We start from the raw sequence: 27,339 nt of genomic DNA, 5'->3' as shown, positions 1-27,339 counted from the left end.
TCAGTGATCACTGAAAATCAGTACTATATAGATAAGAAAATGAAAATCTTGCATGCTCTATACTTTCAAGGTGTAGATAATTGAAACTTTCTAATTGAACAGTCAATGTTCTACTAAAGTAGTTTATAAACTCAATCTGAAACTGGCCCCACACTCTACCTCCTTTACCTTCTGTAGAATACACACGTCATTGTCACCATTCACAATCAACACACATGATCCACAAGGTCAGACCCGGACATTTATATAAAGTGTATGAGACCCAGTCAACCTAGACAAAAAGTGACCATACCCAGTTTCAACTACAGTATATTATACACATACAGAAAACTATACTGTGCTGATAACTACACACAATGAACATGCATATCATAACAGGTACCAAGCAAAAGGAGAGGTATACTTTATGAACACTTTGATCAAGACCAGTTCACTATTCAATTATAAAGTGGTTCAATACTGTACTGAATAAGTACAGTAAAACTCTGTGGTGTACAGTGTTTCCTATTCCTAATATTAAAATTTGTCAGCAACCACATTTCCTTACCACCTGTGCATGGTGAATATCACAAATACAGCCTAATTTAGCTATTATTGACACTTAGAAACCAAACGATTAAACATAAATATTATTAATGATTTTACTGTGTATAACCAAATCACAAAATGTCTACAGCATGAAGTAACTGGCTCTCTGCAGGCATGCATGCATACCTATTCTGTTGTTTAAACAAGCTATTCTCAGTAGAAACTCTACAACAACACTTGTACTCATGAGGACTAACTTCCCATGAAGAAGTTCACCCATTACATGTATGTTAGTTATCTGTTGTACTCAACCAAACATAGTCACACAAGTACTCAATATATTGTTGGTATACTATAGGTATACTGTTAGTTCTGTACGTATTATACAAAATTGTATCAATTATGAAATAACAATGTTTATAGGAGGACTGTTTCAAAATGTTGTGATGCCAGTAGGCACCCGCCCACTTCCCACTAAATAGAAACACACCTACTCTTTGCAAATAGAATAGAGTCTGGTTACATAAACATACAAATATATGGCAGCCTTATAGCCACTGAGTTTTTCTACATTCATAAGTTTGTTTGAGCTTTCACTATGTCAGCAAATTATACTGACATAGTGAAAGTATACTAAAACCTATAGAAGGAGAAAGAGTATCCTGGTAAATTAGTTGGCCAGACACAATGTAAAGTATGCAGCCTGTAATCTGCCAGTCGTAATCACGTAGTCTCAAGCCAGTCAAACTCTTATATGTTCCTAATAATCGTCAAATCTACACCTGCATTCATCCGTATTTAAACAATTTAATTGGTGATTCTTATAAGGAGACGGAAACCCAACAACTGATGACTATAATGATAGATGCAAATCTTATGATGAAATTACCTGATGAAGTTTGTTTCACAGCATTCTGTATCTTGAGCCTGGGACCCTGTTGACACGAAAAACACATAGAGCAACAGTTACCATAACAACACAAACACATATAAGCTATCACACAGAATAAAACTACACTTTGAAAAGGCTTGGGAGATGAGCTTCAAGACATACAGTAACAGTAAAGATGATTGATGCATCCCAAATCATTTTAATCACAATTTTCCATCCATTTCTAGTACGTATGTAAGGCTTAAACACAAGTTGCTATAACTACACGGTTGTGTGTATGTAGCATCCATGGCCATTAGTAATACGTAAACAATGAAAATATTTACAGTAACAAATTCTAATGGGGTTTCCACCTACAACTGCAGACAGTTGATGCACACACACAATGTTTTAGTGACAGCCATTTTTATATGTGATACACCTAGTAACACACTAAAGTTAAAATGCATGTAGTTCCCCTGTGAGAATACAAGTTTTATGCCATACATTACTAAACATTTAGTAACAGCAATTAGTTACAATTCCACTGAAAAATGAAGTTATAAATGGCCTCATTCTAAACCACTTATATAAGTACACACTTGTATGAAACCAGTGGAGCGTATGTATTTCTAGAGCCACTTGTCTATTACAACAGCTACACACATCATCATGTCTATTATTACACCAGGTGCCTTACTTACCAAAGGAATGTCCAGCCTTTTCCACTCGTCAGGTTGTAAATTCTGCAGTTCCTGCATACTCATATTAAGCCGCTATATTCACAAGAGGACATTACCACATTAACACATGTAGTATGTACTATATAGTAGAAACATGTTAATGGAGATGGTCTTAAAGGTATGTGAGTTGATTTGAGGATAGGTTATCATTAAAAATTTCCATGTAATTATATGTAATTTCAAAACACATGTACGCTTTTAAAGTATGTACGTAGACAATATAATGGGATAAGCCAAACATGTGAAGCATTTAATTGTCTACATTATCCACTTAGGTGAGGTGTGGATACTGCTATGCATACAAACTTGTTAAGGAAATTTATAAGATCAGCAAATTGCATCACTATATCTATACACGTAAGCAATAACAAACAGTAGCCACACAAAGCATATAATCAAAGGCAATGGCTACATTCAATAATAGAATCATTCTAAAATATTCCCTTGGAGTTCCCCGATGTTGTTGCTGTATTTGTTAGTGGCTGGCGCTACCATCCTACAAGGAGCACTTTAGTCTTTCACACCATAACAGCAAGCAAGCCTGGAAATTTTAGTTCCAATATAAACCAATAAACTATTCATTTGTTCATAAAAAAACAGTACTAAACTGAACATGCTTGCATCTGAATACATAGAAACATTTCCATGTAGGAAAAAGTCAACAGGTTCCATTAGGTTGATGTGCTATTTCTGTGGACAGGCACATCAACACAGACAATTTTATAAAACCATACATATACCCCTCAGGGATTGAGAACTAAGGTTTATACCTAAAGCCTTGATATGTAGTTACAAATGATTAAGTGTTATTTGATGATCTTCAAAGTTATATAATCAAATAGTCAATATCTACTGGCATCACAGTAAAATTTTGCCCAAATTGTGTATCTTCACACATAATTTTCCTGGGGGGATGTCCCCAGAACTCCCTAGTTACTTCATGCTTTGCATTTTGGAGTGCGCCATACTTATCGTGATAATCTCTCAGAATCTTATAGAATCACTAATCCCCCCCACACCTCAGCTTAATATTCTGGGTTGAGCCCTGCCCCTAGCTCACTGGGTGCCCCTTTGTACCGTTGTGGTATATTCTATAAAAGCTATACACCATAGCCAAGCACTTTCTTTGACTAAAACTACCACAAAATACAGAGCAGGTATGGTTCCATACATTTAACTTCTGAAAGAGGTAAGTTCTAATCTGACAAATAGCAAGCATTGCCCATCTACACAATTAGTGAACTCTTTAAATACTCTTATGTACTTACACATAGAACTGTATGCTATATGTAGTCCAGTGGTACAACTGGTTGTAAAAGACAAACACACACCACTGTGAATTACTCATTCAGCAGAAATTCTTTAGCAAAAAGGTCATTTTGTATAATACATTGCAGAAAAACATAAATATATGGGATAACCTGTAATCAATTTCTAAGTATTTTTTAATGTTATTTATACGCATTACAAATTGCATGTCACCCACAAAAACAAGATTAGAACACAAAGTTAAATATTCAGCCACAGCCTAACAATAAAGCCAGTCGAATTGTAATAATTTACATTATATGCAAGATCAGGCCACTTTCACCTTCAATACAAGCAGAACCACAACACTGATATTGCATGTTACAACAGAACTACTTATCCTATGATACCCTACAAGCTATGCATGCAAAATAATCTCTGTAATAGAACTAACTGTATCATGTTACCTACTGCAAAGACACAAGAAAATACTGGAGAACTATGACAAGATCACAGAAGAAAAACTATGACAAGATCACAGAAGGAGAACTATGACAAGATCACAGAAGAAAAACTATCATATCAGAAAAAAAATCAACCCTAAAAATCAGTTGGTTTCAACAAAAGTTTACTTGCATACAGAAAACCATCCATATGTGTAAGTCGGGTGTTTGTTTTAAGAGAGGTTTTCACTATATACATGTCAGTTAGTAAACTTACACGTAATTTGTTCACGTGGTGGTCAGCAATATCAAGTCCCTGGATCAAGTTGGATAGGCTGCCATTGGGAAAACCATCTGGGGTGAGAGCTTGATCTTCAGTCTCCTCTGTCAGAGCCCATGGATTACCTCCCATCTGGTGATTAGGCTGATAACTGGACATAGGAACAGCAAGGGATTGTCCAGTGGAAGGATTGCTACTGAACGCAACAGTGGTATCTTGACTGTTAACCCATCCACTATGGTGGGTTGTCATGGCTAAGCTCGAGCTGTCCTGCTTATTTGCAGTATGTCGCAATGGTTTAGTGTTATTAACCACACCAGGCTGCATACTGAAAGGTGGTACTGGTGACTGATTATTGGGTGTCATGCTCGGGACAGACCACCTCTTACTAGCTGTACCATCAGACTGTTGATGTTGATGGGTACCCACATATTGCGGTTGTTGGTCACTCTCAGAGCTACTCAGCGACAAATTACTACCAGCTAGGTTCAGTGGATGATGGCGCAGTCTTGGTGAAGTGGGTGCACTGGATGCCCCAAACTGGTTTCTTGGATGAGGCAACATCAGATAGTTAGCCGGCTGTAGAACCGGATATCCACCTTGAAACGGCTTGTTGTGGCGCACCCTTGGTACCTGGTACATACTGTGTGGCATGGGCAGGTGGACAGGATGCTGCATCTGTTGCTGTTGTTGCATCTGATCAATACTCATCACATCAGATAACTCATCACTTGCTGCTTCCAAACTGTCACCAATGCTACCACTAGAAGTTTTAATCTGCGCATCTATTGGTCTGAACATTGCATTGGGCATGTGTGGCATGTACATTCCAGTGGGGTCACAGCGTATAGGCATAGTATCATAATGAGGTGGCACTGGTGAGTGTGCCATAAATGGGGGTGGGGGATTGTGGCCACCAGGTACAACGTAGTTGCTCGGAGTATGCGGATCTTGCCACATGGGTGGAAATGGTGTGATGAACTCCTCAGATTGAGCCCTAGACAGGTTCATTGGCTGATGATGTGGTGGGTGCATCATTGAACCATACATTGGGTACTGAGCTCCAGGCTGTGGGGGAGAGATAAAGTATTAACATGTGCACTGCACATAAATTGTTAAGTGTGTGTGTGTGTGTGCGTGTATTCAACTTCATATACTGTCCACTGTGTATAAATATGTATACTGACATTAAGTGTCTTTCACGGGTCTATGTGAAAGTGCGTCTGTATGTGTGTGGTGTGTGCGAAAGAATACATAAAAACTCAGAAAAAATGAATTACAGGGGAGTGAATTAGTGAGCTGTGACAAATTCGTTGTGTTATATACATGTATCAACACCACCATCTAACTCAATACATCAGATACCACGCTGTCTCTTATTATAACACATACAACACGTCACTGATCATGCTAGCTATATACCAAGCATAGTTTCAACATTTCAATAAGCAAGTTACTTTTATTGTAAAGAGATTAACATATACAAGGCTTCCAATTATACAACACTGTTATGCAACAAACAGCTAGCAGCATTGTCTGTCTTTGACATCAAATAAACAATAATAAAATGAACTTTGCTACCCAACCCGTGTACTTTGGTACCCAACCTTACAATTATTACATTACAATGATTACTGGTTTATCTGTATGGTTTTTTTTTTTTGCTCTGTTACCCACTCACAGCAAATAAAATTGATGCAAAAATCAGTATACCAACATGATAAAATAAACTGAAACCCTGGTTAGCTACATAAACTGGACTGTTGTTCCTTCTCTATCTTAAAAAAACAAACAAACAGAAAAAAAAAAAAAACATGTAACAGAGAAAAGACTTGTTCTACAGGAAGGAATCATTGCTGGAGCCCATAAACAGTGATACCTCATCAATAAGGCCACCATGGGACCAAAAAATTGGAAACATTAACAAGGTGCATGGAGGTCACAAAGTATACCTTATAAGTTGCTGTGTTTGGTACTTATTTTACATGGCCACTATTATGGGGTGGTAGTATTAACGAAGCAATAAAGTACACTTTAGTTAAGTTTGGGATCTGTTTAGAAAAGTCACTATAACAAGGTTGTCTAAGTAAAGAGGTCACTACTAAGTAACTGTTTAAAATTTAATCCAAAAACATTTTTCTTGCAAGGACATAACTACGTATATCAACCTCTACACATCATTAAAGACAGCACACACAAGTGTGTCTACAAATCAGGTGGTGGCCTATCAGTTCCACAACAGTACAATATAGATCATAATGCAAACAGGAAATGAGGTGTAAATCAATGGCTGTACCATTTATCATTAAACTGCTTTCACGAAAGTGACACGTACCTGCACCTAATGCATGCAAACCATCCTAACAAAATATCCTAAAATGATCAGGGGAATTGATGGGCATAAAATTTTTTTCATATCGCACCACATGGTTTAGGGCAAGGTGAGAGACAGTGTTCAGGAAATCCCTACACCAGGAGGGAGTCATCAGAGAGGAGGTGTAGTGTAGTGCTAGTTCTGCAAGAACAGCAGTGAAAGCCTGGAGAGCTGGTGGTAGTCATTGGGAGGTGTGGGGATACTGGGGATTTCTGTTCCACTGGACTGTGGTAAAAAAAGGCTGTGTTTTATCGTTATGCACCTACAAGCAGAGAGGAGGAGCTTCTTCAATTCTCTTCAAGATGCCCTCTCCTTGATTCCAGCAAACAAGTTTACATTGTGTCAATGCTTGTGTTGGTTCCAGAAGTGTGGATGTCAGTGATGGTATGAGAGAGGCTATGGTGATTTAAATGAAGCAGGAGAAAAGTTGCTGTCTTTTCTAGCTACTAATGGAGCGGCATTGCATTGATCATGTGATCACAAAGAAGGAATATAGGAAAAGTATGTATGTATGCATTTGATTTGGATGTGTATGTGTGCAAGCACATTAATTTTGTGTTTACTGTGTATAGAAATGTGTACTGACAATATGTGTCATTGTGCATGCATGGGTCTGTGTGTGAGTGCATCTATGAGTGTGTCTGCCTGATAAAGAATGCAAGAACAAATGAATTAAGGGGGAGTGAATTAGTAAGGTGTGACAAAACACCATCTAACTCGATACATCAGACATCACGCCATCTCTCATTATAACATATACAACACGTCACAGGTCATGCTAGCAATACACTATATATCCTACCAAGCATAGTTTCAATACGTTACTCATACTGTAAAGAGATTAACATGTACAAAGCATCCAATACTGTTATGCAACAAACAGCTTGCAGAATTGTCTGTCTTGACATCAAATAAACAATAATAAAATGAACTTTGCTACCCAACCCGTGTACTTTGCTACCCAACTCGTGTACTTTGTTACCCAACCTTACAATTATTGTATTATAATAAGGATTAATTGGCTGGTTTATCACATGATAGTGTGCTTAAGGATCAAAGAAAAAAACAACGTGAAACAAGAGAGGTTGTCTATACCTACAGAGATACTGTAGTAATGGACTGTCCATTAGTATCTCTGCAGGTATAGACAATCTCTCTTGTTTCACTTTATATTTAGGCATGACCATAAAATTAATTTAGAATCTGAATGCACGCCTGGAGTGGCCATTACGCTTTGTTTTCAGCTATGTGCCACCTGTTTCAGTCTTATAAACTGTACTTGGAAGAGTTTAGGGTTGGTCTGAAGACATTTTTGGGCATCATGCCTAACCAATACTGCTTAGCTGTCATGAAGGAAAGGCGAGGTTGGTTTCTGGATGATTTTTTTTTTGGGCAAGAAAGCCCAGACTTCCTAATATATAGTACACTATAATATTACAGTCAATGAGCAATAAGTCAACCACTATACCACTGACCACCAAACTCCTAGTTATCTCGAAATCCATGCAAATCTTAATAACAAAGCTTTCTAAAAATGATGGTAAGGGACTTGGGTGATCTCAAGAAATGACGGCTTTAGAACCTAGAAAGGCTATCACTAGTTTGTGTACTAAATCCTTGCATAGTCTTTGAACTACAATAGCAGCAAAGGAAAGTACCTATAAAACCATACACAATGAAATACTCAAGCTGTTACACAATAAACCACAAAATCTTTGAAGTATTACAGCATGTTCTAATAAGGTAACATTTCAACAGGAAATGTGTTGCCATAACATACGTATGTCAACAATAAAATCCTGTAATATTTGTATTGTAGGAATATTATGGTTTTGTCTGGATTTTTATGCATTCATTTAGTATCTGTGTGCACACACTCTGTGTCTACATACATATGTATCTGTCTGTCCCACTGTGTGCGTGGGCTGCACGCACATGTGTGTGCATGTGTGGCTCAGCATACGTATGTTGTATTACAATGTGTTGTGCAACTGTACATGTATGTTGTGCATGAGCATGTCACTAATGTATTGTCATTGTGTTTGTGTTTATACCTGGCCAGCCCAACTAAAACTTCGACTCTTGGGGTCTTCTGTTATTGATGAAAGCCACTGGGCTGGCACTGCATTAGGCCTAAATGACGTGATGATAAAAAATGGATTACCATAGATGCTAATAAGACTCACATCTGTTGCTTCCAGGCGGTGTTGTCTGGCAACCTGGATGGCCAGTCTTGAGCACCATTAGGATCAACAGTGTCCCCTGGAGTAGGAGAAATAGAACACCATTTGATAAGATAGTTGACATGTGTACACACACACACACACGCACGCATGCACACAATATACAGACCTCCATTACTAGAAGAGTCTTCTGGTATTACATGCTGACAGTCAGTAGCCTTCACACTAGTGTTACCATTGTCCTGTTGATTCACACTCAGCCCAGCTACACACACAATACAAGTGTAGTAACAACAAAGCAAACATTTAATATACAAATTAAACTATTATATGAAAGGAATATTAATCATAGTGGGTTATTTCTATTAGCCAAATACTTTAAAGTAAAATGATTGTTCTATTAGATTATTTCATTGCTACTGTGTCCTGATATAGCTAGAATGGAGCTTTGCATATGTAAATTTGTAAAGGAACAGGCGCATATCCAAGACTTTTAGTTTTACATAAGGAAAACAAACAAGTATTGCACGACACCGTTATTCACATAAGATACATATGAACAAGGAGACATGAACAGGATACTCTAATAAAAAAGTGCTGACAAGACTTGCTATACTTTTCACTCAGATACAAGTGAACGAATAGAAACCCTCTCTTATAAATCTCCTTATCCTACAAAAAGTACGAACAAATTGACTGAAAAAAATCTTGCAACCTAGTATTAACAAGCTTTTTTTTACAGACAAGAACTTATTACTTGTCAACTGTTTGCTTAATCGGTTCATAGCACTTAGCATCACTATGAATATCTGAACAGTCGCTAGCTGGGAACAAAATTAAACTCCATGTCAAAGCCAAGAAGCTAAAATTTGAAAAACCAAGAGCACATTAACACATACACATATTCAGATACTGTAAGGTACTTTGTGAAACGTGTGAAGAGTGGTAAGGTGTGCTTGTGTACACAACGGATAATGTGACACGAATCCGTCTGTTAACACTTGTAACATGACAAAACCAATCTCGTTTTCAGTAGCTAGTGAAAACAACACGCTGTGTACCATAATATAATTTGTATTCATAATTCAGGACATGTTGATCAATTGATTTAAAATACATATGGTTTATACACGCATGTACATGCACACATGTGTATAACAACTATGTTTCTACTGCTCTGGTGTGTGCCTGCTGCAGCCTGAGTACCAGCTAAAACTCTGATCCTCTTTAACTGGTCTGTAGAACTACTTGCAAACACATACATATGTAGGGTATAGCATATAATATAAGGGAGCTAAAGAGTCTATCATTCTCTATACACTATTACACAATCACACAAGGTGGCATTCACTGGTAACAGGCCACTAAATCATTACCATAAGACATCCTACGTCTGCCTTGGTTACCAGTAGTTGCCACATCTGCCCCTGGGGTGAAAAGAACACAAGGACAATGATAAACAGATTGTCAATTTGACTAAAACAAACTATGTGCATCTTTGAAAACTTATGAGCAGTGCAACACAGAAAGGCTAAAAATAAAACAAACACTGAGTTTGTAATTTTCTTCCCTGAGACACACTAGTAAATTTATAGTCTAATAGAACATACACCATTTACACTTGTACCTGTAGAATTGATAGCAGCTGCTGTGGTAGCAATAGGAAACTGTGGACTGACAGAATAAGGCATGGTTTGTTTCACGTCTCTCTTTGTTCCAATGGCACCAAATTGGTTCTCCCTCGAGCCTGGGCTGACGTGATCAGACATCTCCGACTGCTATAGACCACATCAAAGAGAAAAAAAGAATAGCATTTAATATGCAAATAATAGTATCTACAACTTAGCTTATTTACGCACAAGAAAAATTACAGCTTTAGAACGCAGAATGTATTGAGATGTGACTGTTTTATTAGATAAGATTACACGTTCAAATGGTGGCAATGAAAATGTATGAAATTGTTAACAAAATTATCACCTATTTGTCTATTTTTCCCACTGAATACACACCTAAAGTATCTAAACAAACCCAACTTCTTTCAAAGGAGAAAAGCAAACCTATGCATTACTGACAAAGCAAAACATCAAAAGTAAAAAGGAAAGATCAAAAAATGGATACTTTTGATAAACGCATTCTATCAAATGTGCCAACCAATGGCCAATAACAGAAGCTAAGCTATCAATGTCACACCCATAAAAGAGATTGGTATTGATGTAGCACCATTTGCTAATCTTTAAGCTAAGACAGGCTTCCAAGGTACTTCCATTTTACTTCTCACCTAGTAAAGTGAAAATTATCATAATTAGCACTAATTACTTAAGTCAATTAGCACTGCCTAGTGTGAAACTACCAAAACAACTTCACTTACATATTGTGAATGAAACATCTCAGCTCGGCCAAGGTCGTTCATCATCTCCCCAGGAATTCCCAGCTGTGGGGAGACACTCTTGGACTTGGTGATTGTGACACTGCTTGATGCATCGGAGCCGCCACCAAGCATATCATCTGGGGAAAATATTGCAGGCATCGATGGTGGTCCCAGCTGCTGATGTTGTGAGGCAGCCACTGCAAAGCCAGCAAACTCTTGTGGTGACCCGGACATGTATGCACTGGGTGACAATCCTCTAGGAGACAGACTGTGTGGACTAGGTGTCTTGTGGAGTGATCCACTGCTACCGTACATCCCTCTGCCTGGCCTCATACTACCAAATGTTCCCATTTCATTGCCAGTAAACTCAGAGTTGTTCACGCTCAGCATGACGTGGTGAGGCTGCTGCTCTTGCAAAGTACGTGGGTCGACAGGAGAATAGCAGTGTGGAGACAAGGATGCTGGTGACAGTCGGTTCATGATACCACTGCCTCCACTGGGGCTCGGTGAGCGACTGAAATAATGGTGAGATGGGACTTCAAGGCTAGCAGCAGATGGCTTCATCATGGCTGGTAGTGAGGTCCTTTTTACAACCTCAACAGGTCTCTGGCAAGGCATTACTCCTCCCATAGCATTCGGCACAGGAACAACAGTCGAATGACGTTTCCCACTAGAAGGCCATGTTGCACCTTGCTGAAAGTTACCGCCATGTCCACCGGCAGATGACATATCTAAAGACGACTTTCTCTGATGCGCCGATGAATGCAGTTGGTGCTTTGACGCTTCATATTCTTTGTCAGGATGGCTAAGGACCTCTTCAATCAGCTGCCTGGCTTTATCAATGGATTTCTGCGTGCCCTGTACACAAAATTGAAGTGATAAATACAAGTAATTATCACGAATAAAATATAATTTAACACCAACATGCAGTAAACAAATCATACAAAGTTATCTTAGAGAACGACCTTTTTCTGTACACAGCCTTATAAAGCAGCCATGATTACGCCATATGTAGTTAAAAGCATGCAGAAAAAAAAAGCTAGTCCTACGTAAATGTTATAAAGCTTACTAAATTGTTATCACTACTCTAGTCCTAGCTATCAACAATTTTCTAGAAATTTCTACTGACTTACCACATGGCCAAACACGAAAGCCTCTATGAAATGCTTAGTCAGCTCAAGCTTTTTGCCACTGAATAACTCATAAGCAGTCATTCTTATTACTTGAACTGTGACACACACAACTCAATAGAATAAGGTCTACACTGAACTGCTATAAGTGAATGTGTGACACTTCTCAAAGTGTTATAACCATCAAAGAGGCCTGATAAGATACTGTAAGCTTGGTGGCTATCCTCTGGCTTTTACATGTACATGTGTGAAAAACGGCACACGCCTGAAGGGACTGCTGTAAGGCCTGCAAATGTGTTAACTAGCAACTACCTCAATGTAAACAAACAGTTTAGACACAACACATAGGTTACATTCACCCTTATGGTGATGATCCTGTTCTCTGAAGGTCTAGGCTGTCTACTGGACACAGTTATCTGAGCCCCACTCTCTCTCTACAGGAAAACAAACAGAATTTCAAATAACACACTTGCTGTGAACCTAACCAATTGAATTGACTCACCGTGATGCTATTGATCTTGTTGCCGCCAAGTCCAATGACACGACCAACCAACGAATCAGTAACAGACATGTTCATCATTCTACAGTGACAAGAAAACAATACATGACTAAATAACCATTACTCCAGTGTGCTCTTCAGCAAGCACAAGAAACATATACAGGAAAAAAAAAAACTACTACTAACTTGACTCCTTGTATAATGGTGGCAGAATTTTCGATAGCTGCAGTACTAGTTGCAGCACCAGTAGTTGGTAATGGAACAATGGAAGACACAATGCTGGCTATCTGGTTTGCTTCATCATCCCCAACATCCTCCATCAAGAACTGCTGCTGGGACCCTTTGGAGAAGGTAAGACGCAGTGTATACTTTTTCCTGTCCATGTTACAACAGCTAACAAGCTGATACACAAACTATAGCTGGACTACAACTGGATACAGACTCTCTGGCTAGCTAGCTACAACTAACTATGATAATTTCTCACATTTGCTAGCTAATTACTTTCTCACGTTTTTGCAGATTTAATTTTCTCATAGCGGGCGCATCATTATTGGAAAATGACCACAGCCACGATGTATAGCAAGCGCTTACAGGGTAGAACAAATCCTTGCCAGCTGTAGTTACAAGCTAAACAAATGTGCACAACAGCTGTAAGAACACCAACATCAATAACAGATGGGCCTAGCAGCCTAGTTAATCGTAAGAAATACTGGCAGTCTTAGAGGTACAAACACAAGCAAATTGCTTCACACGCATTCAAGCATTTTTTGACATACACAAGCACTATTTGGGCTTTAGTGTAGCCTTGTAATGTGAAGAAGCTTGCATAGCAAGAATATTTCAGGACAGTTTTAGCTTGAATAGCCACATGACTCTGGTACAATACATGAAATAGCCTTTTGCATGCATTCAATAGCCAAGTAGTTACTACACATAAGGGCTAAAAGTGCTATCTATGGTTTAAAACTAGTCTGCAATTAAAATATCTCTGGTTTAAAGGGGGGCTTAGTTTTGATAGACACCTAGTTGTGGATAGGTTCTTACATAGGAGGTGCTTGATAAACAGAAGGCTCCTAGTAAAATAAAGTTTATAGAATGACCCTATAAACACCTAAGCTGTTAAATAGTAGCTAAAGCTTTCTTGTTTATCACAAAAGATCTACACTGAAAGTATATATTCAACACATTCACTGGAGAAAAAGCCAAAACAACCTGAAGTTATTGTGTGAAATTAACTTCAACTGGTGACCTACAACTGGAAATTTTGACGAAAGAAAAAGTTGACGAATTGGACAAAACAGTTACATTTGCCAGCTTTTAATTTGTCAAATGTCCATTAATGCCTTTAAAAGTACACGGGTGGTGTGTGTACTCTTGATTTTCTTCAACATATAATTTGTCAATACTGATGAAATGAGGATTTTTCCTTCCATCACAATTCCTATCACGTGGTAGTGTGATTTTGAAATCTACATGCAAACTTGAAATCCAAACTGCATTAATAACATACAAAGTGACCTAGCAACTTTCTAAATATTGTGACCTGGGTTTCACGGCATAAAAGTCAAACCACCTCTGTATATCGTCTTGATCTATTCACCAAAAGATAGACAGAAACACTTACTGATTTTATCATCATCTGTACTGCAGTCTTTTGACAGTGACAACATATCAATGTTCTCCCATTCCTGATCAAATCCTCTGCTATCATTGATATCTTCATCTCCTTTCACATTTTCTTGGTCAGGTATTGTGGTCAAATGTTCAATGCTTTCTTGTTCGTCAGTGACTGGTCTCTCTGAAGCAGTAGTGCCTAAATCTTGAAGAATTAGTCTGACACTGTCGGCTGCGGCGACAAGATTACTTTGCTGTGATTCTGTTGATGTGGGCATGTCTTGAATTGGCTTGGCCACAGATGATGATGCCCTGGAAGCATAAGTATTACAAACAGTTACACTGTTTGTACTGGCAGGATTAGAAGTAGCTGTGGATGAGACTGTACTTGTGTGCGAAAGAGATGATAATGACTGTGAAAAATGCAATGTTAACTGTTTCTGCTGTTGTTGTTGCTGCTGCTGTTGTTGCTGCTGTTGTTGTTGCTGCTGTTGTTGCTGCTGTGTAGTTGGTGGTTGAGATGTTGGAAGGTTAGCCTTCACTGATGCTGCGTAGTTCACAGCACCTGATAAAGTTCTGCTACATAATACTGGAGCACTAATTCTTCTTTGAAGGGTACCACTTGATACCCGTTGTTTGCTAACTATATTGTCATCTGCCCCACTGCTGTCTACAGTGTCTAAGGCTGCTGGAGGATGACGTGAAACTATGCTAGCCACACCAGTTTCAGCAGTATAGTGACCATTCCTTACTGCCTCTCCTGGTCTTCTGTCTTGTGATGTTGAACTATTACAAGTGCTATTAGTCTTATGAGAGCTCCACGAGGCTGTGGTGTGTTTGCAGTTATTGCTAGCTGAAGCAGATGTCTTAACCGAGGATGTTAAAGTGAGTCTGGATGGCTCTAAAGAAAGTGAACTAGCTTCGGGTAAACTACCACGATCCGTACAGGAAGTTCTGCTGGAACTGCTATCACTTCTTTGACTGCTGCTTGAAAGAGATGAGAGTGATGTCTTCTTATCTGGCTTACAGGACAGACTGCCTCTGTTCTTGCTGCAGCTCTGCCAGGGAGGACCATTGTTGAGTATGTCACTAGAAATACTGCTAGCTCGTGATGATGCCTGGGAGTTGATGGCTGGCTTGTCATGTCGTTTGGAGGTATTATCCGAGGAAACTTGTGCTTCCTCGGGCAATGTAGAATTGGCAACTGTCTTTACGTACATTGGCATGGTGGTTTGGCAGGAGTGATATTCATCAACATCTGAAGAGAGAAAAAACAACACAATCATCAAAACACTGTGTGTGTATTCAATACTATGTGGCTCTCAACATATTATTATGTACATATATAATTCATACATACATACGTATGTGCTAGTGCTGAAACGAATAGCAATTTTTACTATTCGAATAGTTGTGAACAAAACGACCGAATATTCGAATATTCTTTAAGCTTATACTTCTATTGAATAAGTACTGAACCTTTTGTTAGAAAGCAAGGTAAAGCCTAAGAGCTATTTCTATCTTTATAAAATAGAATTTTACAGCATAGATACATCAGTTTATTCACAATCTTAAGTTTCAAGGCTGGCTTTTCCATCTGAATACAGTGTACAAAGTGCTAACGATTATTTGAACAGTGTGTTAACGAATCAAATAGTGTCATGCCGACCGAATAGTCAAATAACCAAATAATTGTTTCAGCACTAGTATGTGCATATGTATGTATGCACACACTACACACTATACCATCTAGAGGAAAGCTGTTGGCATCCTCGAATATCTCTTCCTCATCATCATCAGGCTGTGAAGCAACATCACTGCCTCTAGTACTACACCTCGTAGAGTCTGCTGAAGACAATCCACTACTGCTAGTGCTACAGGAGTCTCCTCCAGCAGCTCTTCGTTGCTCCTTCTTGTCCAATTCATCTCTTTCATCATTTTCTACTGATGAGGACAGAGACACTAATGCCACTCCCTCATCTTGCTGTGGGTATGTTGCCTCAGCTGATTTCAGTGAAGATGACAAAGCTTCATTGTTGTCTATTTCCTTATGACCTCCACTGCCTGACATAGCCTAAATGAATCATTAAGTAAACTGCTGGGCCCAACAGAGTTATGCACTGTATTTACTACACTACAGTATTACCTTATTAGTAGTATGATGTGCCAACTATTCAGACTTGACTACTACTCGATAATTACAAACAAAGTTTAAGCTCATAATTTTAAAACTGATTGTGGTACTGCTCAGTCTGACAACTAGTCATAGTGCGACGTTTAGTCAGTAAATATAGTAAATACAGTAAATTTCCAATCTGTTGCTATTAAAGTGAAAATCTCACTGTGATATTGCATGCAATGGTAGCTCTTGGCTGATATTTTATCCACCAAAATACTTACAAATAGATTTAAATATTCAGTGCACATGTGTAGGGATCTATAATCACATTTCCATTTGTGATAACAGAAAACGACACTAAAACAGCTTCCAGTTGATATTCTACTATAGCATATACACAAATTCCATGCAGGCACACTCTGTACATATCATGTATGAATTGTATTTGTACTAACAAATCATTTATATAAAAAAGATTAAAAACATGACTTTGCCATATAGAGTTCTAGCTATACACAATATCTGACACTATTTTCATTCAGCTTACTTGGGCCATCTTCTTTTCATGTTTACGTTTTCTTTTCTCCTTCTTCTTATTCTTTTTGCTCTCTCTCTTCTCTTTCTCAGCATCCAACTCCTAAAAGTAGAATTGTTTACATAGTACAATATAACAGTGACACTCTGCTGGTTATTGAGGCACAAGTGAAATGGTCAATGCTTTTCACTGCAATGACGGGTAGAAGTTAACACAAATAAAATGGTTAATTCAATGAAGTTAACTAAATCTGTACTTACTGTATTTGTGGATATTGTAAAAAGACTCTCCTAGTTGTTAGGTGCATTTGTAAACTAAGCCTACATGTCTAATAAAGAAACACTAGTATTATGGGATTCACTGTAGTCACCATAACTATAACATCTTCAGTTTCCTTAGTTCAGAGCAAGACGTTCGTACTGTACTACACAGACCATTGTGCTTGGTACGATAATAAATGGAGATGTTATTATTTTCCACGTGTGTACCATGTGAAATTTCATGCCACACCATTGACAAACTTCTATGTCTTCTTTCTTCTATATACATGTATAGCTGCGAAGCTTCATGTTCGGCCACATACTCTTGTCATCCATGCTTAAAGTACAAGAAATGGTTTATAATGTTTTATGCTCCACTGAAGGACACCCACAAGGATGCACAGTTGTATGGTGCCTTTTAAATGTGTTTTTTTTACTTCACCACATGTGTATAGCACTGAAATCACCATGTTTATCAATCTACAATACTATTTCAGGATGTGATGATAATTAAGTTACTTTGCCAATAAACACAGGTAGGCAAACAAGTGACAATGAGAAAAACCAATTATCATAGAGGGTGCTTAGTGATAACACTTTACTGACAGTGTAAACAAGTGAGACATGTGATTACTGTTTGCTACAATAATCACAATAGTAATATTTAAAATTTAGTTTTAGATATTGTAGTGTGTGAGCATCCATGAACATTGTCACTTACGTGTATACAAACAGAACACACAGTACGCACAGATAGTGTATAAAAAAGGGTCAGGAGATTTGTGCATGGGCACAAAGAAATGATGATGGTACATAGCACTTACCGCAAACAAGATCTGTGCGTTCATCTGAGCTGCTTCCTCTTTGGCTTTCTTAGCCTGTTGAAACCGATAAGACATTATAACAATGACAAAACAACAGAACAACAGTGTACATGATCAACACACAAGCATTAATACATACATTGCACAGGTAAGCTAGGCACTATAGGCAGTATCGATGCATATAAAATACAGTGCACATATGTACGTATATCGCATAGTATAATATTATAATGTAGAGTGTATTTCCTGAGACCAACAAGTGACAAAATGTTCAAACAATGGCAAAGATGTTTTAGACTTCGTTGTCTACTAAGCACAAAACAGCGCACAGCCTCCATAACACACACACCATGCATGCACACACACCTTCATGATTAGTTCAAGACATTTGGTACGATTGTGTAACAGGTTGGTACGTGATTCTTCATCAGCATCATCTGGGGCTGGAGCTAGTAGACACTTTTGACACTCATTGTCTGATGGTAAATGATTTGTGTACCGCAATAACCACTCTACCACCTATAGGGTGTAATAAACAAGTGGGGGAACACGTAAATACGACAATAGATAATATACATGTGTGTAGCTTACGTACTTCATAATGGCCATTTTTAAAAGTGGCTACTAAAGGTGTGATGTTCTTGGCCTCAGCAGCCTGTAGAAGTAAGCACATGACTAGGATCATACTACACATGAACAGAGTTCAAAATAATATACAGAAAGCTGGTAGACAAATGGTTCAATACTTATCAAAAGTGTTTTGTAAAATTCAAATATTGCTTGGTCACTCAACAATATACATATAGGATAAAGAAGGATGGGCCAACCATTGCCACAACAAATGTTTGCACAAGTAATATTAATTTTATTGTTTGCCAGCTACATTGTACATAACACTTGTTCTGTGTACTGTAGCTTAACCCATGACCTAGGTAAGTCATCATGTAAGGTGCACCTTTATAACAATGTTCTGTTCTAAAAATAAGCAATTACATGTATGGCCAAAATTGGCTAACAGTTTGAACTCTCCATAAATAAGCATGCATATTTAATGTACACAGACCATCACAAGTATACACACCTCAGGATCTGCACTATGTTCCAACAGCAGTTGAGACACTTTCTGGTGTCCTTCCTTGCATGCTAAGAAAAATGGTGTACAGCCTCTCTTAGTCCTGCAGTCAGCATTGCAGCCTCTGAGTAACAGAATAGAGTTGCACACATTATACTGAAGTGAACACACACCTAGAGTGACTCACCTTCCCAACAGAAGAGCTATAAGATCAAAGTAGCCTCTTTCCGCACACAGGGTCAATGGGCATTCCCTACATCATAACATATAGTGCGTCATGATACACAACGTGTCATGACATACAGGTACATACATATAGTATATGTACATACAGAACCCTGCAATATATGAGGGTATGATTACTTGTACATATAGTTTTACTAAAACCTCACAATATACAGTACAGTACATAAACACACACATACTATACTATACTATACATACACTGCACAAACAGAATTCTACAAGATCAAGGTACAAACTGAAGATTTTTCACTAACATACCTGCTGTTAGGGAAGGGAACATTGACATTACAGCCATAGTCTATCAGTAGTCTGACTACATCAATGTTATTCTCCCTACAAGCCTGTAAGATGTGGGACACCATCACACACCATCATATAAATAAACAATCTAATATAACACACAGTATTGGTTGACTGGTGATGCAAAACATGTACCATACATAGAGTAAAATACTAGAACACGTGTATGCAAATTACTCAACAGTACAGTAGGATTATCCCTTAAAATGAATGTTGCCTGCCATAATGCTGCGGCGATAAAAACCATCATGGAAATGTTACAAATAGTCTCAGTGCAACTAACATCAAATACAACATTATTTAAAAACAATCACTTGAATATTGATATTTTTTACTGTAAATCACCAAAATTCAATTTTTGGTCTGCCTGTCTGCCTGCTTACTGGTATGCCTGACCACTGCAAGGCTAGAGGCCAAATGAAGCAGCATACAGCCACAATTTCATGTCACAAAAACAAACAAGGGTCTGCCTACATAAGGACATCTCCTTCTCCATGCAAGGAAGGCATGCCAAGCTGTTAATTTTCTGTATCAACACTTTCCATAAAAGAGCATACTTATATGCCACAAAATTCTAAAGGTACTGTAAGACAGACTGCACTTATAAAATGATCGTGTGGACAACTCCCTTAAAAGATCAGAACAGTCGTCACACCCATAACAATCAGAGGATGGCTAACACATCAGTTAATGATGTAGTTGTAGTTTTGCTGTAGAAAATAAGACACGAAAATCATGCTCCTTGATCTATTGTGTACATGTACCTCAAGATCAGCAACAAGATCAAGATACTCTAATAAAACAGTCACAGCCACACTTGTGTACCATATAACAAAACGGTCAACTTCCTAGTGCAATTAGCTAATTCAGCTACTGTCATTCATATATCTTGTTACACTACTTTCTATTGTTGGAATCCTACATAAACAGTTTTTAAATCACTATAGCTACATACTTATATGTAGGGCTGTGATGAATACTGAAATTTATCTCACTAATAAAATGTTCGAACATTTGAAACTTCGGTGTTAGCTATAATGAGTTACAGGTTTTTTTGTATTTATGCACATCCTTCTTAAGTTTTATCTTTCTAATTCTATTTAATAAGTTTGTAAGTATTTGGAAAGTGCATAGCAGCAGTACTGAATGACGCGATTGCTCGATTGCAAAAGGGCGTATCCGCTATACTACAATCATGCATAGGTAAACACCAACTAATCACTAAAAGGACATTTCCATGCATTATCTATCACTGTATAAGGTGTTTTAAGGCTGCAACTACAGTAGAAAGCTAAACTGTGATGGTTTAAAAGTGGGCATGGCACATGAAGATCAATCGCGAAGAGATGAACATCAATCATGCAAGATGACAAACAGCTGCAATAAAGATAACAACGTTTATTCTTTGGTAGACTATGAGTGCATCACGAAGCTTCGAAGGATACTTTTAAAATTCAAAATGTATGTAACCTTCAAATCCACGAAACATTCGAAGCTTCGTCCCAGCCCTACTTATATGTAACATAAAGTGTATACAACTGTTCTCCATAGCACTTCTAAACTAATTCATCTAGTAGAATTTAGTATTACATAACGTATGTAGTATACGAAATTGTTTATCAAGTCCAAAATTGCTGTAAACATACTCTCCCGTGTACACAGACTATTGCAGTTTTACCAAACACAGCAAAAAAAGTACCTGGAAAAGTGGAGTGATGCCGGTTTTAGTCCTGGAGTCCTTGTTGGCACTGGACTCTAGCAATAGTTCAGCCACCTCAGCATGACCTGTGGACAGTAGCAGAGAAACATACAAGACATATCGATAGGTGGGACTATTCCCTGTAGGTTGTGTTGAATCCCAAATAAACACCAAGTGTAAAGTAGAGTATTAGGAATATAAGTTGCATGCCAATTTAAATGCTATTTATTACCTTTCCAGCAGGCCATGAATAGAGGGCTTTGGCCATAGTTGTCAGGTGTCTCCACATCACTGCCTGCCTCCAGTAATATTCTCACCACGTCTATGTAACCTTCCCTGCAGCAAAAATGTTATAATATAACCTGCAAACTGTGTATGTGTACACAAGTACATACATAATCACTCTGCCAGTTATGCACACACGCACTCTCACACAAACGTCTATACGTGTGTCCTAACCTGGTGGCCTCCATTAAAGGAGTACAGCCAGTTTTAGTTTGATGGTTGAGGTCGGAGCTATGTTCGATTAACAAGAGAACGATATCTTCATGTCCCTTCCAGCAAGCTAATGTTAGAGGCGTGTCATCGTTACTGCCTGAAGGTATGTTCACTAGAGCACCATGGTCCAGTAAGAGTTTGGTAGCATCATAGTGGCCTTCTCTGTGAGAGATATAGAATATATACTCAACTGAACACTATTAAATACACTACTAAACAATAACACATACAGTTTGACAATTTTGAGGTGCTCTAATAGGATAATCAACTACTCTAACAGAGCAATCATATTGAGGACAGGTTGGAGGTCCCACAGCTGCTAAGCAGGAAGGCCAATGGGTGCTACTAGATCTTAATACAAAGTCTTGCACAAGTTTACAAGGCAGCTTGTCAAACATAGCTACAGTTGTACCCTCACTTAGTGGCCAACTCATCAATAAGACCACCTCATAAGTGACCACCGGTCCCAAACACATCATGGCCTCAGTAATAAGGTAATTTTAATGACAAGGTGGTCCTATACATGGTCCTACTAGTGAGATGTCACAATACATACAGTGTTGTAACTGTATACTGTAAGTAATGACATGAAAACTATACAGACAACAGACACATGGACAGACAGATGAAGTAAATACCTGGCAGCTAACATCAGTGGGGTACAGCCTGCCTTGTTCCTGTGCTCTAAGTTAGAGTTGTGTTGTAACAAGAGATCCACAACATCTTTGTGACCTGTGAAGACAACCATATCAGCTTGACATAACATGAATATTAAATACTAGTAGAATAGTCTTCAAAGTTGTTTCATATTTTATACAGTAACTACACCGATGTTATTTCCAGGGAACTACGTTCACTATATAAATACCACACACAGAGTAGACTATTGCTCCAGAATTTTATCAGTAAAATAACTGGTGATATGTGTGACCCGCTGAGCAAACCCCCGTCATTTTCACAAAATTCTATTTTGCTATAAAAGTAAAATATACCTGAACACTACATAAAATTTTGGTGTATGTTTTAGCTTGGTAAGCGGAGGAACAAAGCTCCAATCTGTACATCATCAGACTCATCAGACTATGGAAAGTAAGAAAACTCTTGTATAATGCAATAAAGGGCATGTGAGTTATGGCGCACTTATTTAGAAATAAAGTCATTTCTTAGCTGGAATGGCCTTCTCCTTTGTGCACATGTAAGAGTATTAGAGAAAGCACTACTTGATGGATTGTATATTCATAGTGAACAGTCTCATTTTGGTAGCTTGCTTCACTCATGAGTTATGATTGGTTAATTAAGTTCCTATATGGTATGGTTGCTGTACAAATAAATTTCCTTGCTGTTCCAGCTGGCTAGCGCTATTACTCCAAGGCTATTCATCATAAAGAGTCCTTTGTCAGTATGGGTAACAGAAGAGGAACATGCAAAAAGTGGCCTCAGTTGATCACTTTTGGCAAATGTAGGCCAATAATTTACCTCTGTCTAGTTGGGCCTGCAGTGGTGCCATACACAGAGTTCTACTTACAGACAATGGTATAGGAAATATTTAAAAAAAATAGTAGCTCATGTTACACAGGCTAATTCCACAGAACTATACAGATTGCAGACACAAGCAATCACTAACTGAAGCCCTCTACATCAATAGCACTAATACAAACCACTTGAACCCACACAGAACAGTCATACCACAAGTCACATAGCACAATGTGTGTAGTGCCAACTGGGGCCATAAAAATGAGACATGAAGCCCTTATAGGACTGGTCTAAATGGTGCCTCATAATTCTGTGTCATGTCTAGCAACAATCTGACTAGCAGTTTGTGTAACAGAAATCCTTAAACATATGATATATCGTTAAACTAGATGATCGATGTAGAATCTGTAGATCTCCGGCTTTCTAACTAATTCCACAGAAGCATAAATATGATCCTTAAACAAAAGCAAGTAATAGTAATATTATAATATAGGAAGCACCAACTGGACAGGAACACACACAAAGTATGTGCAGAAACAGGTCTCAATTTGGAATAAACACGAGTAGCTTACAAGCTACAGATTAACACTGAGTGTTACATACAGTGCTATGGAACACCAGTATTTAGTCATCAGCGTATACACATCATATGTACAGAAAGCACACAGTATTCATTACTGTATCAAATCTCTTGACCAAAGTAGTGCGTATGTACCTAGCCCCACACAACAAGGCAACTGATACAACATACATACATACCTTTCCAACAAGCCAGAGTGAGAGGGATGTTACTTTCACTGCCTGAGGGGACGTTGACTTCAGCATTGTTCTCCAGTATTAGTTTGGCCACTCTCAAATGACCTTCCCTATAACAACAATGATGAGGTAATGAACACAGGGTGAAATACATTATATAGTGCCTACTCAGTGGAAACATTAGGACACCCATGCACTACTCAAATACTATAGGAAAATCCTCCTGGGGGCAGTTCTGGTGCTCCACATAAGACTGTACCTCACAAGTAAAAGTGCGTGCACACATTAACCTCATGTGTTACGTGAGACATGGAAATTTGACATATACATACACTAGTACACATACTTATATGTATATACTGACATATACATACAGCGCGTGCATGCATATGTATGTCCTACCCATATATGTGCTTGTTCATGCACACACAACTGTGCAATTCTTATCATTAATAAGATAAAAATTGTCCAAAAATTAGTAAAATTCCATTGATTTAAGTCTAGAACAAATTCCAACCTAACCATTAAGAACTACTTGTATTTATACCGTAATTCAACACATTACATTGTGGGATTGAGTTTTAACTAACACAGATCTCCTATACTTTATGGGTAAAGCTCTATCGCAATGTGTGGGCAAACAAACAAGCTTACATTTTACACAGGAGGATGGTTACACGTGCCAAAACTACAATGGTTTTGGCATGTGAAATCTCACAACCAAAAACACTGAAACCTGGTAAGATCCGACGCTGGCACCAAATAATGCCAGATTTTCAAAATAGTGTTCACGTATATTGATGCTGCAAACAGTGTTAAATTGTTTTGGATTGTGTTTTCAGCAGGGGGGGGGGGGGGGGGGGGGGGGGGGGGTACCCCCACTAAGATACACCTGTACAAGGTACGTAAGAAGGCATGGATTGTGTTGGGTGGCTGAATCTACTGTTACAATACATGATGTGTTTTGAGATCACGACATTTTTGATGATGTGTGACCAACCCCTTTGCAAAATGTACAAAATTTCTTAACACTAAGTACAGTTGTCCAATATTCCTGACAATCCATCATTATTACAAACACAAAACTACCCTTGAGGTAAGACAGACAGACAGACAGACACACACACACACATACCTTGCTGCTAACATCAATGGTGTACACCCATCCTTGGTACGATGCTCAATATTAGACTGATGTTCCAGTAACAACTTCACTACACTACAGTGTCCCTTCCAACAAGCTGACGTCAATGGTATATCATTGTTACTACCACTGGGAGTGTTCACCTGTACAAGTGTAGTGACAGCTCATATAGCATAATAAACACAACATGATACATGTTAGTCTAGCATGACCAGCATTCTTTTTTCTCTCCCCTTTGGTCAACTTTGATAACTGCTTCATTCAGAGCATCCACCATGATTAGTTATAGGCACTAGTACAACAGGTGCTATTTATGTCATACAAATGAAGCTATGATCTGCAAGCCTGAGACCTCGTGTTATATGCACTTTGTTATGTTAGCCTTGTAGCCAATTCAGCATCCCAGATACCGATGACTCAGACTGAAACAACAGTCAATAACAAACCCTTTACCCTGCCTGAACACAAAAAGGAAAAAAACAATGTCTGGCTACACAGTACTATACACAGTACAAATGACTAGGGGTGTGCGATAATGAAAATTATAATATTGCGATAATGTACCTTATTATCACAATTACCATGATACTTAACTACAAATACTGTAGTATGTAAGCGTTGAGCTGGATCCTCAACAACTCACGGATGGAATTACACACAATCTTGAAATTTGGCACACTTGTAGTACTACTTGACCCACTAAAATATTTCTGTTCAAATGTCTGACATAAATATTATGGCCAATCAAAATTTTCACCATACATTTCCTATGAGGAAGCCATAAAATGCAGTGTCTTTCCTGAACTTGTAATGGAGCCACCTATGTTATCATCTGGTTGGCCGAAATGTTTACCCTATCAACTTTTAATTATTCAGGAACCAGCTCAACTTGTACATGCTATAATTAGATACAGTAAATGTCTCCATTAAATTATCACTGTGTCACTCATTACGCAGTAATGTTGTGTTTGTTTTATAGCTATATCTGGAAACCAGTATCTTGACAAAAAAATTAAAAGTATTAGTTAGAATTATACCTGGAATTGTAAATTTTCTCATTTCAGGTTGGCCACATGTAATTTACAGAAGTATCTGGAAATGTCCTACTATCACGATAATGAGAAAATGAAATTTTTTTGCAATAACGATAATGACTTTTCACAATAATTGATTATTCACGATTATCACACAGCACTACAAATGACTACATCAAAAAAGGTTTATGTAGGTTGTGGCCTTAAGGTTAAGTGTATTTTATACCAGTGTTCTGAGTGTCCAGAAAAGATGAAGAATTACTTTTCAAAGGAGATCCAAAAGATAAGAAGCCTTAGATATCTGATTGTTAAGTACACATATTAGCTGAACTGCATGCAGTACTACTCACATACACAAATATGGATATTCTGAAAATGATTACTTCAGTTTTAAGCTTGGAACAACTATGCGTGTGTGTGTGCGTGTGTGTGTGTGTGTGTGTGTGTGTGTGTGTGTGTGTGTGTGTGTGTGTGTGTGTGTGTACATATGCATGTACTGCAAGTATCTACAAGGTGACAGACCAACAATACAGTTATGAACGTCCTTCAAAGTGCAATAAATAAAGTCACAGAGATCACATCTATGTAACAGCCATCAATGCCACTTCTCTACAAGCCCCCCCATACTTTCTGCCCTTGAATATCACTGTCCAACTACATTTGTGCAGTAACCAAACAGCGAAATTTCAATAGCCACAGTGTGCATCACACACATGCACGCAGACACACACATACACAAACACACACGCACGCACGCACGCACGCACGCACGCACGCACGCACGCACGCACGCACGCACACACAATCATAATGGTACACACCATGTAATAACAGGATACAACTGGTGGTTTGACAGTCACATGATCGTCATGGTAACAACACAGGATGCAACACACCAAAGAATTTCCCACAAATTCCAAGAAATTCTAATTGTTCAATAACCCACCCACACAAGTACAGGAATAAATTACACTGCCACACAGAGGTAGCTACCTGGAGTTGTAACTTGCTGCTTTGATACTATAGAGTGCTTTGAGCTACAAAGTTTATAAAAAAGTAAACACATAATTTCCTTTGAAGTCTGGAGGTGTAATGAGG

At 38.3% G+C, this 27,339-nt stretch overlaps 1 protein-coding gene across 1 annotated transcript in view; it reads right to left on the bottom strand.

The window, feature by feature from the left end:
* The window catches only part of LOC136267932 (uncharacterized), a 38,271-nt gene that overhangs the window by 2,512 nt on the left and 8,420 nt on the right, over positions 1-27,339 (bottom strand). The window contains exons 2-28 of the mRNA XM_066063138.1: positions 25,199-25,350; positions 24,067-24,173; positions 22,473-22,566; positions 21,796-21,996; positions 21,569-21,672; positions 21,337-21,422; positions 19,596-19,678; positions 19,279-19,344; positions 19,101-19,215; positions 18,615-18,674; positions 18,386-18,538; positions 18,020-18,073; positions 16,948-17,037; positions 16,028-16,355; positions 14,292-15,539; positions 12,854-13,007; positions 12,671-12,749; positions 12,528-12,602; positions 11,039-11,896; positions 10,298-10,448; positions 10,047-10,097; positions 8,840-8,935; positions 8,674-8,749; positions 8,542-8,620; positions 4,111-5,181; positions 2,104-2,175; positions 1,418-1,463 (exon numbers count right to left, since the gene is read on the bottom strand). Of these exons, the coding sequence (XP_065919210.1) occupies positions 1,418-1,463; positions 2,104-2,175; positions 4,111-5,181; positions 8,542-8,620; positions 8,674-8,749; positions 8,840-8,935; positions 10,047-10,097; positions 10,298-10,448; positions 11,039-11,896; positions 12,528-12,602; positions 12,671-12,749; positions 12,854-13,007; positions 14,292-15,539; positions 16,028-16,355; positions 16,948-17,037; positions 18,020-18,073; positions 18,386-18,538; positions 18,615-18,674; positions 19,101-19,215; positions 19,279-19,344; positions 19,596-19,678; positions 21,337-21,422; positions 21,569-21,672; positions 21,796-21,996; positions 22,473-22,566; positions 24,067-24,173; positions 25,199-25,350 (5,749 nt within the window). The remainder of the gene's footprint in view (positions 1-1,417; positions 1,464-2,103; positions 2,176-4,110; positions 5,182-8,541; positions 8,621-8,673; positions 8,750-8,839; positions 8,936-10,046; positions 10,098-10,297; positions 10,449-11,038; positions 11,897-12,527; positions 12,603-12,670; positions 12,750-12,853; positions 13,008-14,291; positions 15,540-16,027; positions 16,356-16,947; positions 17,038-18,019; positions 18,074-18,385; positions 18,539-18,614; positions 18,675-19,100; positions 19,216-19,278; positions 19,345-19,595; positions 19,679-21,336; positions 21,423-21,568; positions 21,673-21,795; positions 21,997-22,472; positions 22,567-24,066; positions 24,174-25,198; positions 25,351-27,339) is intronic.

Source organism: Dysidea avara, chromosome 1, assembly GCF_963678975.1.
Source record: "Dysidea avara chromosome 1, odDysAvar1.4, whole genome shotgun sequence".
Lineage (NCBI taxonomy): Eukaryota > Metazoa > Porifera > Demospongiae > Dictyoceratida > Dysideidae > Dysidea > Dysidea avara.
Note: the sequence above shows the minus strand (reverse complement) of the source record. Positions and strands in the feature narration are given on the sequence as shown.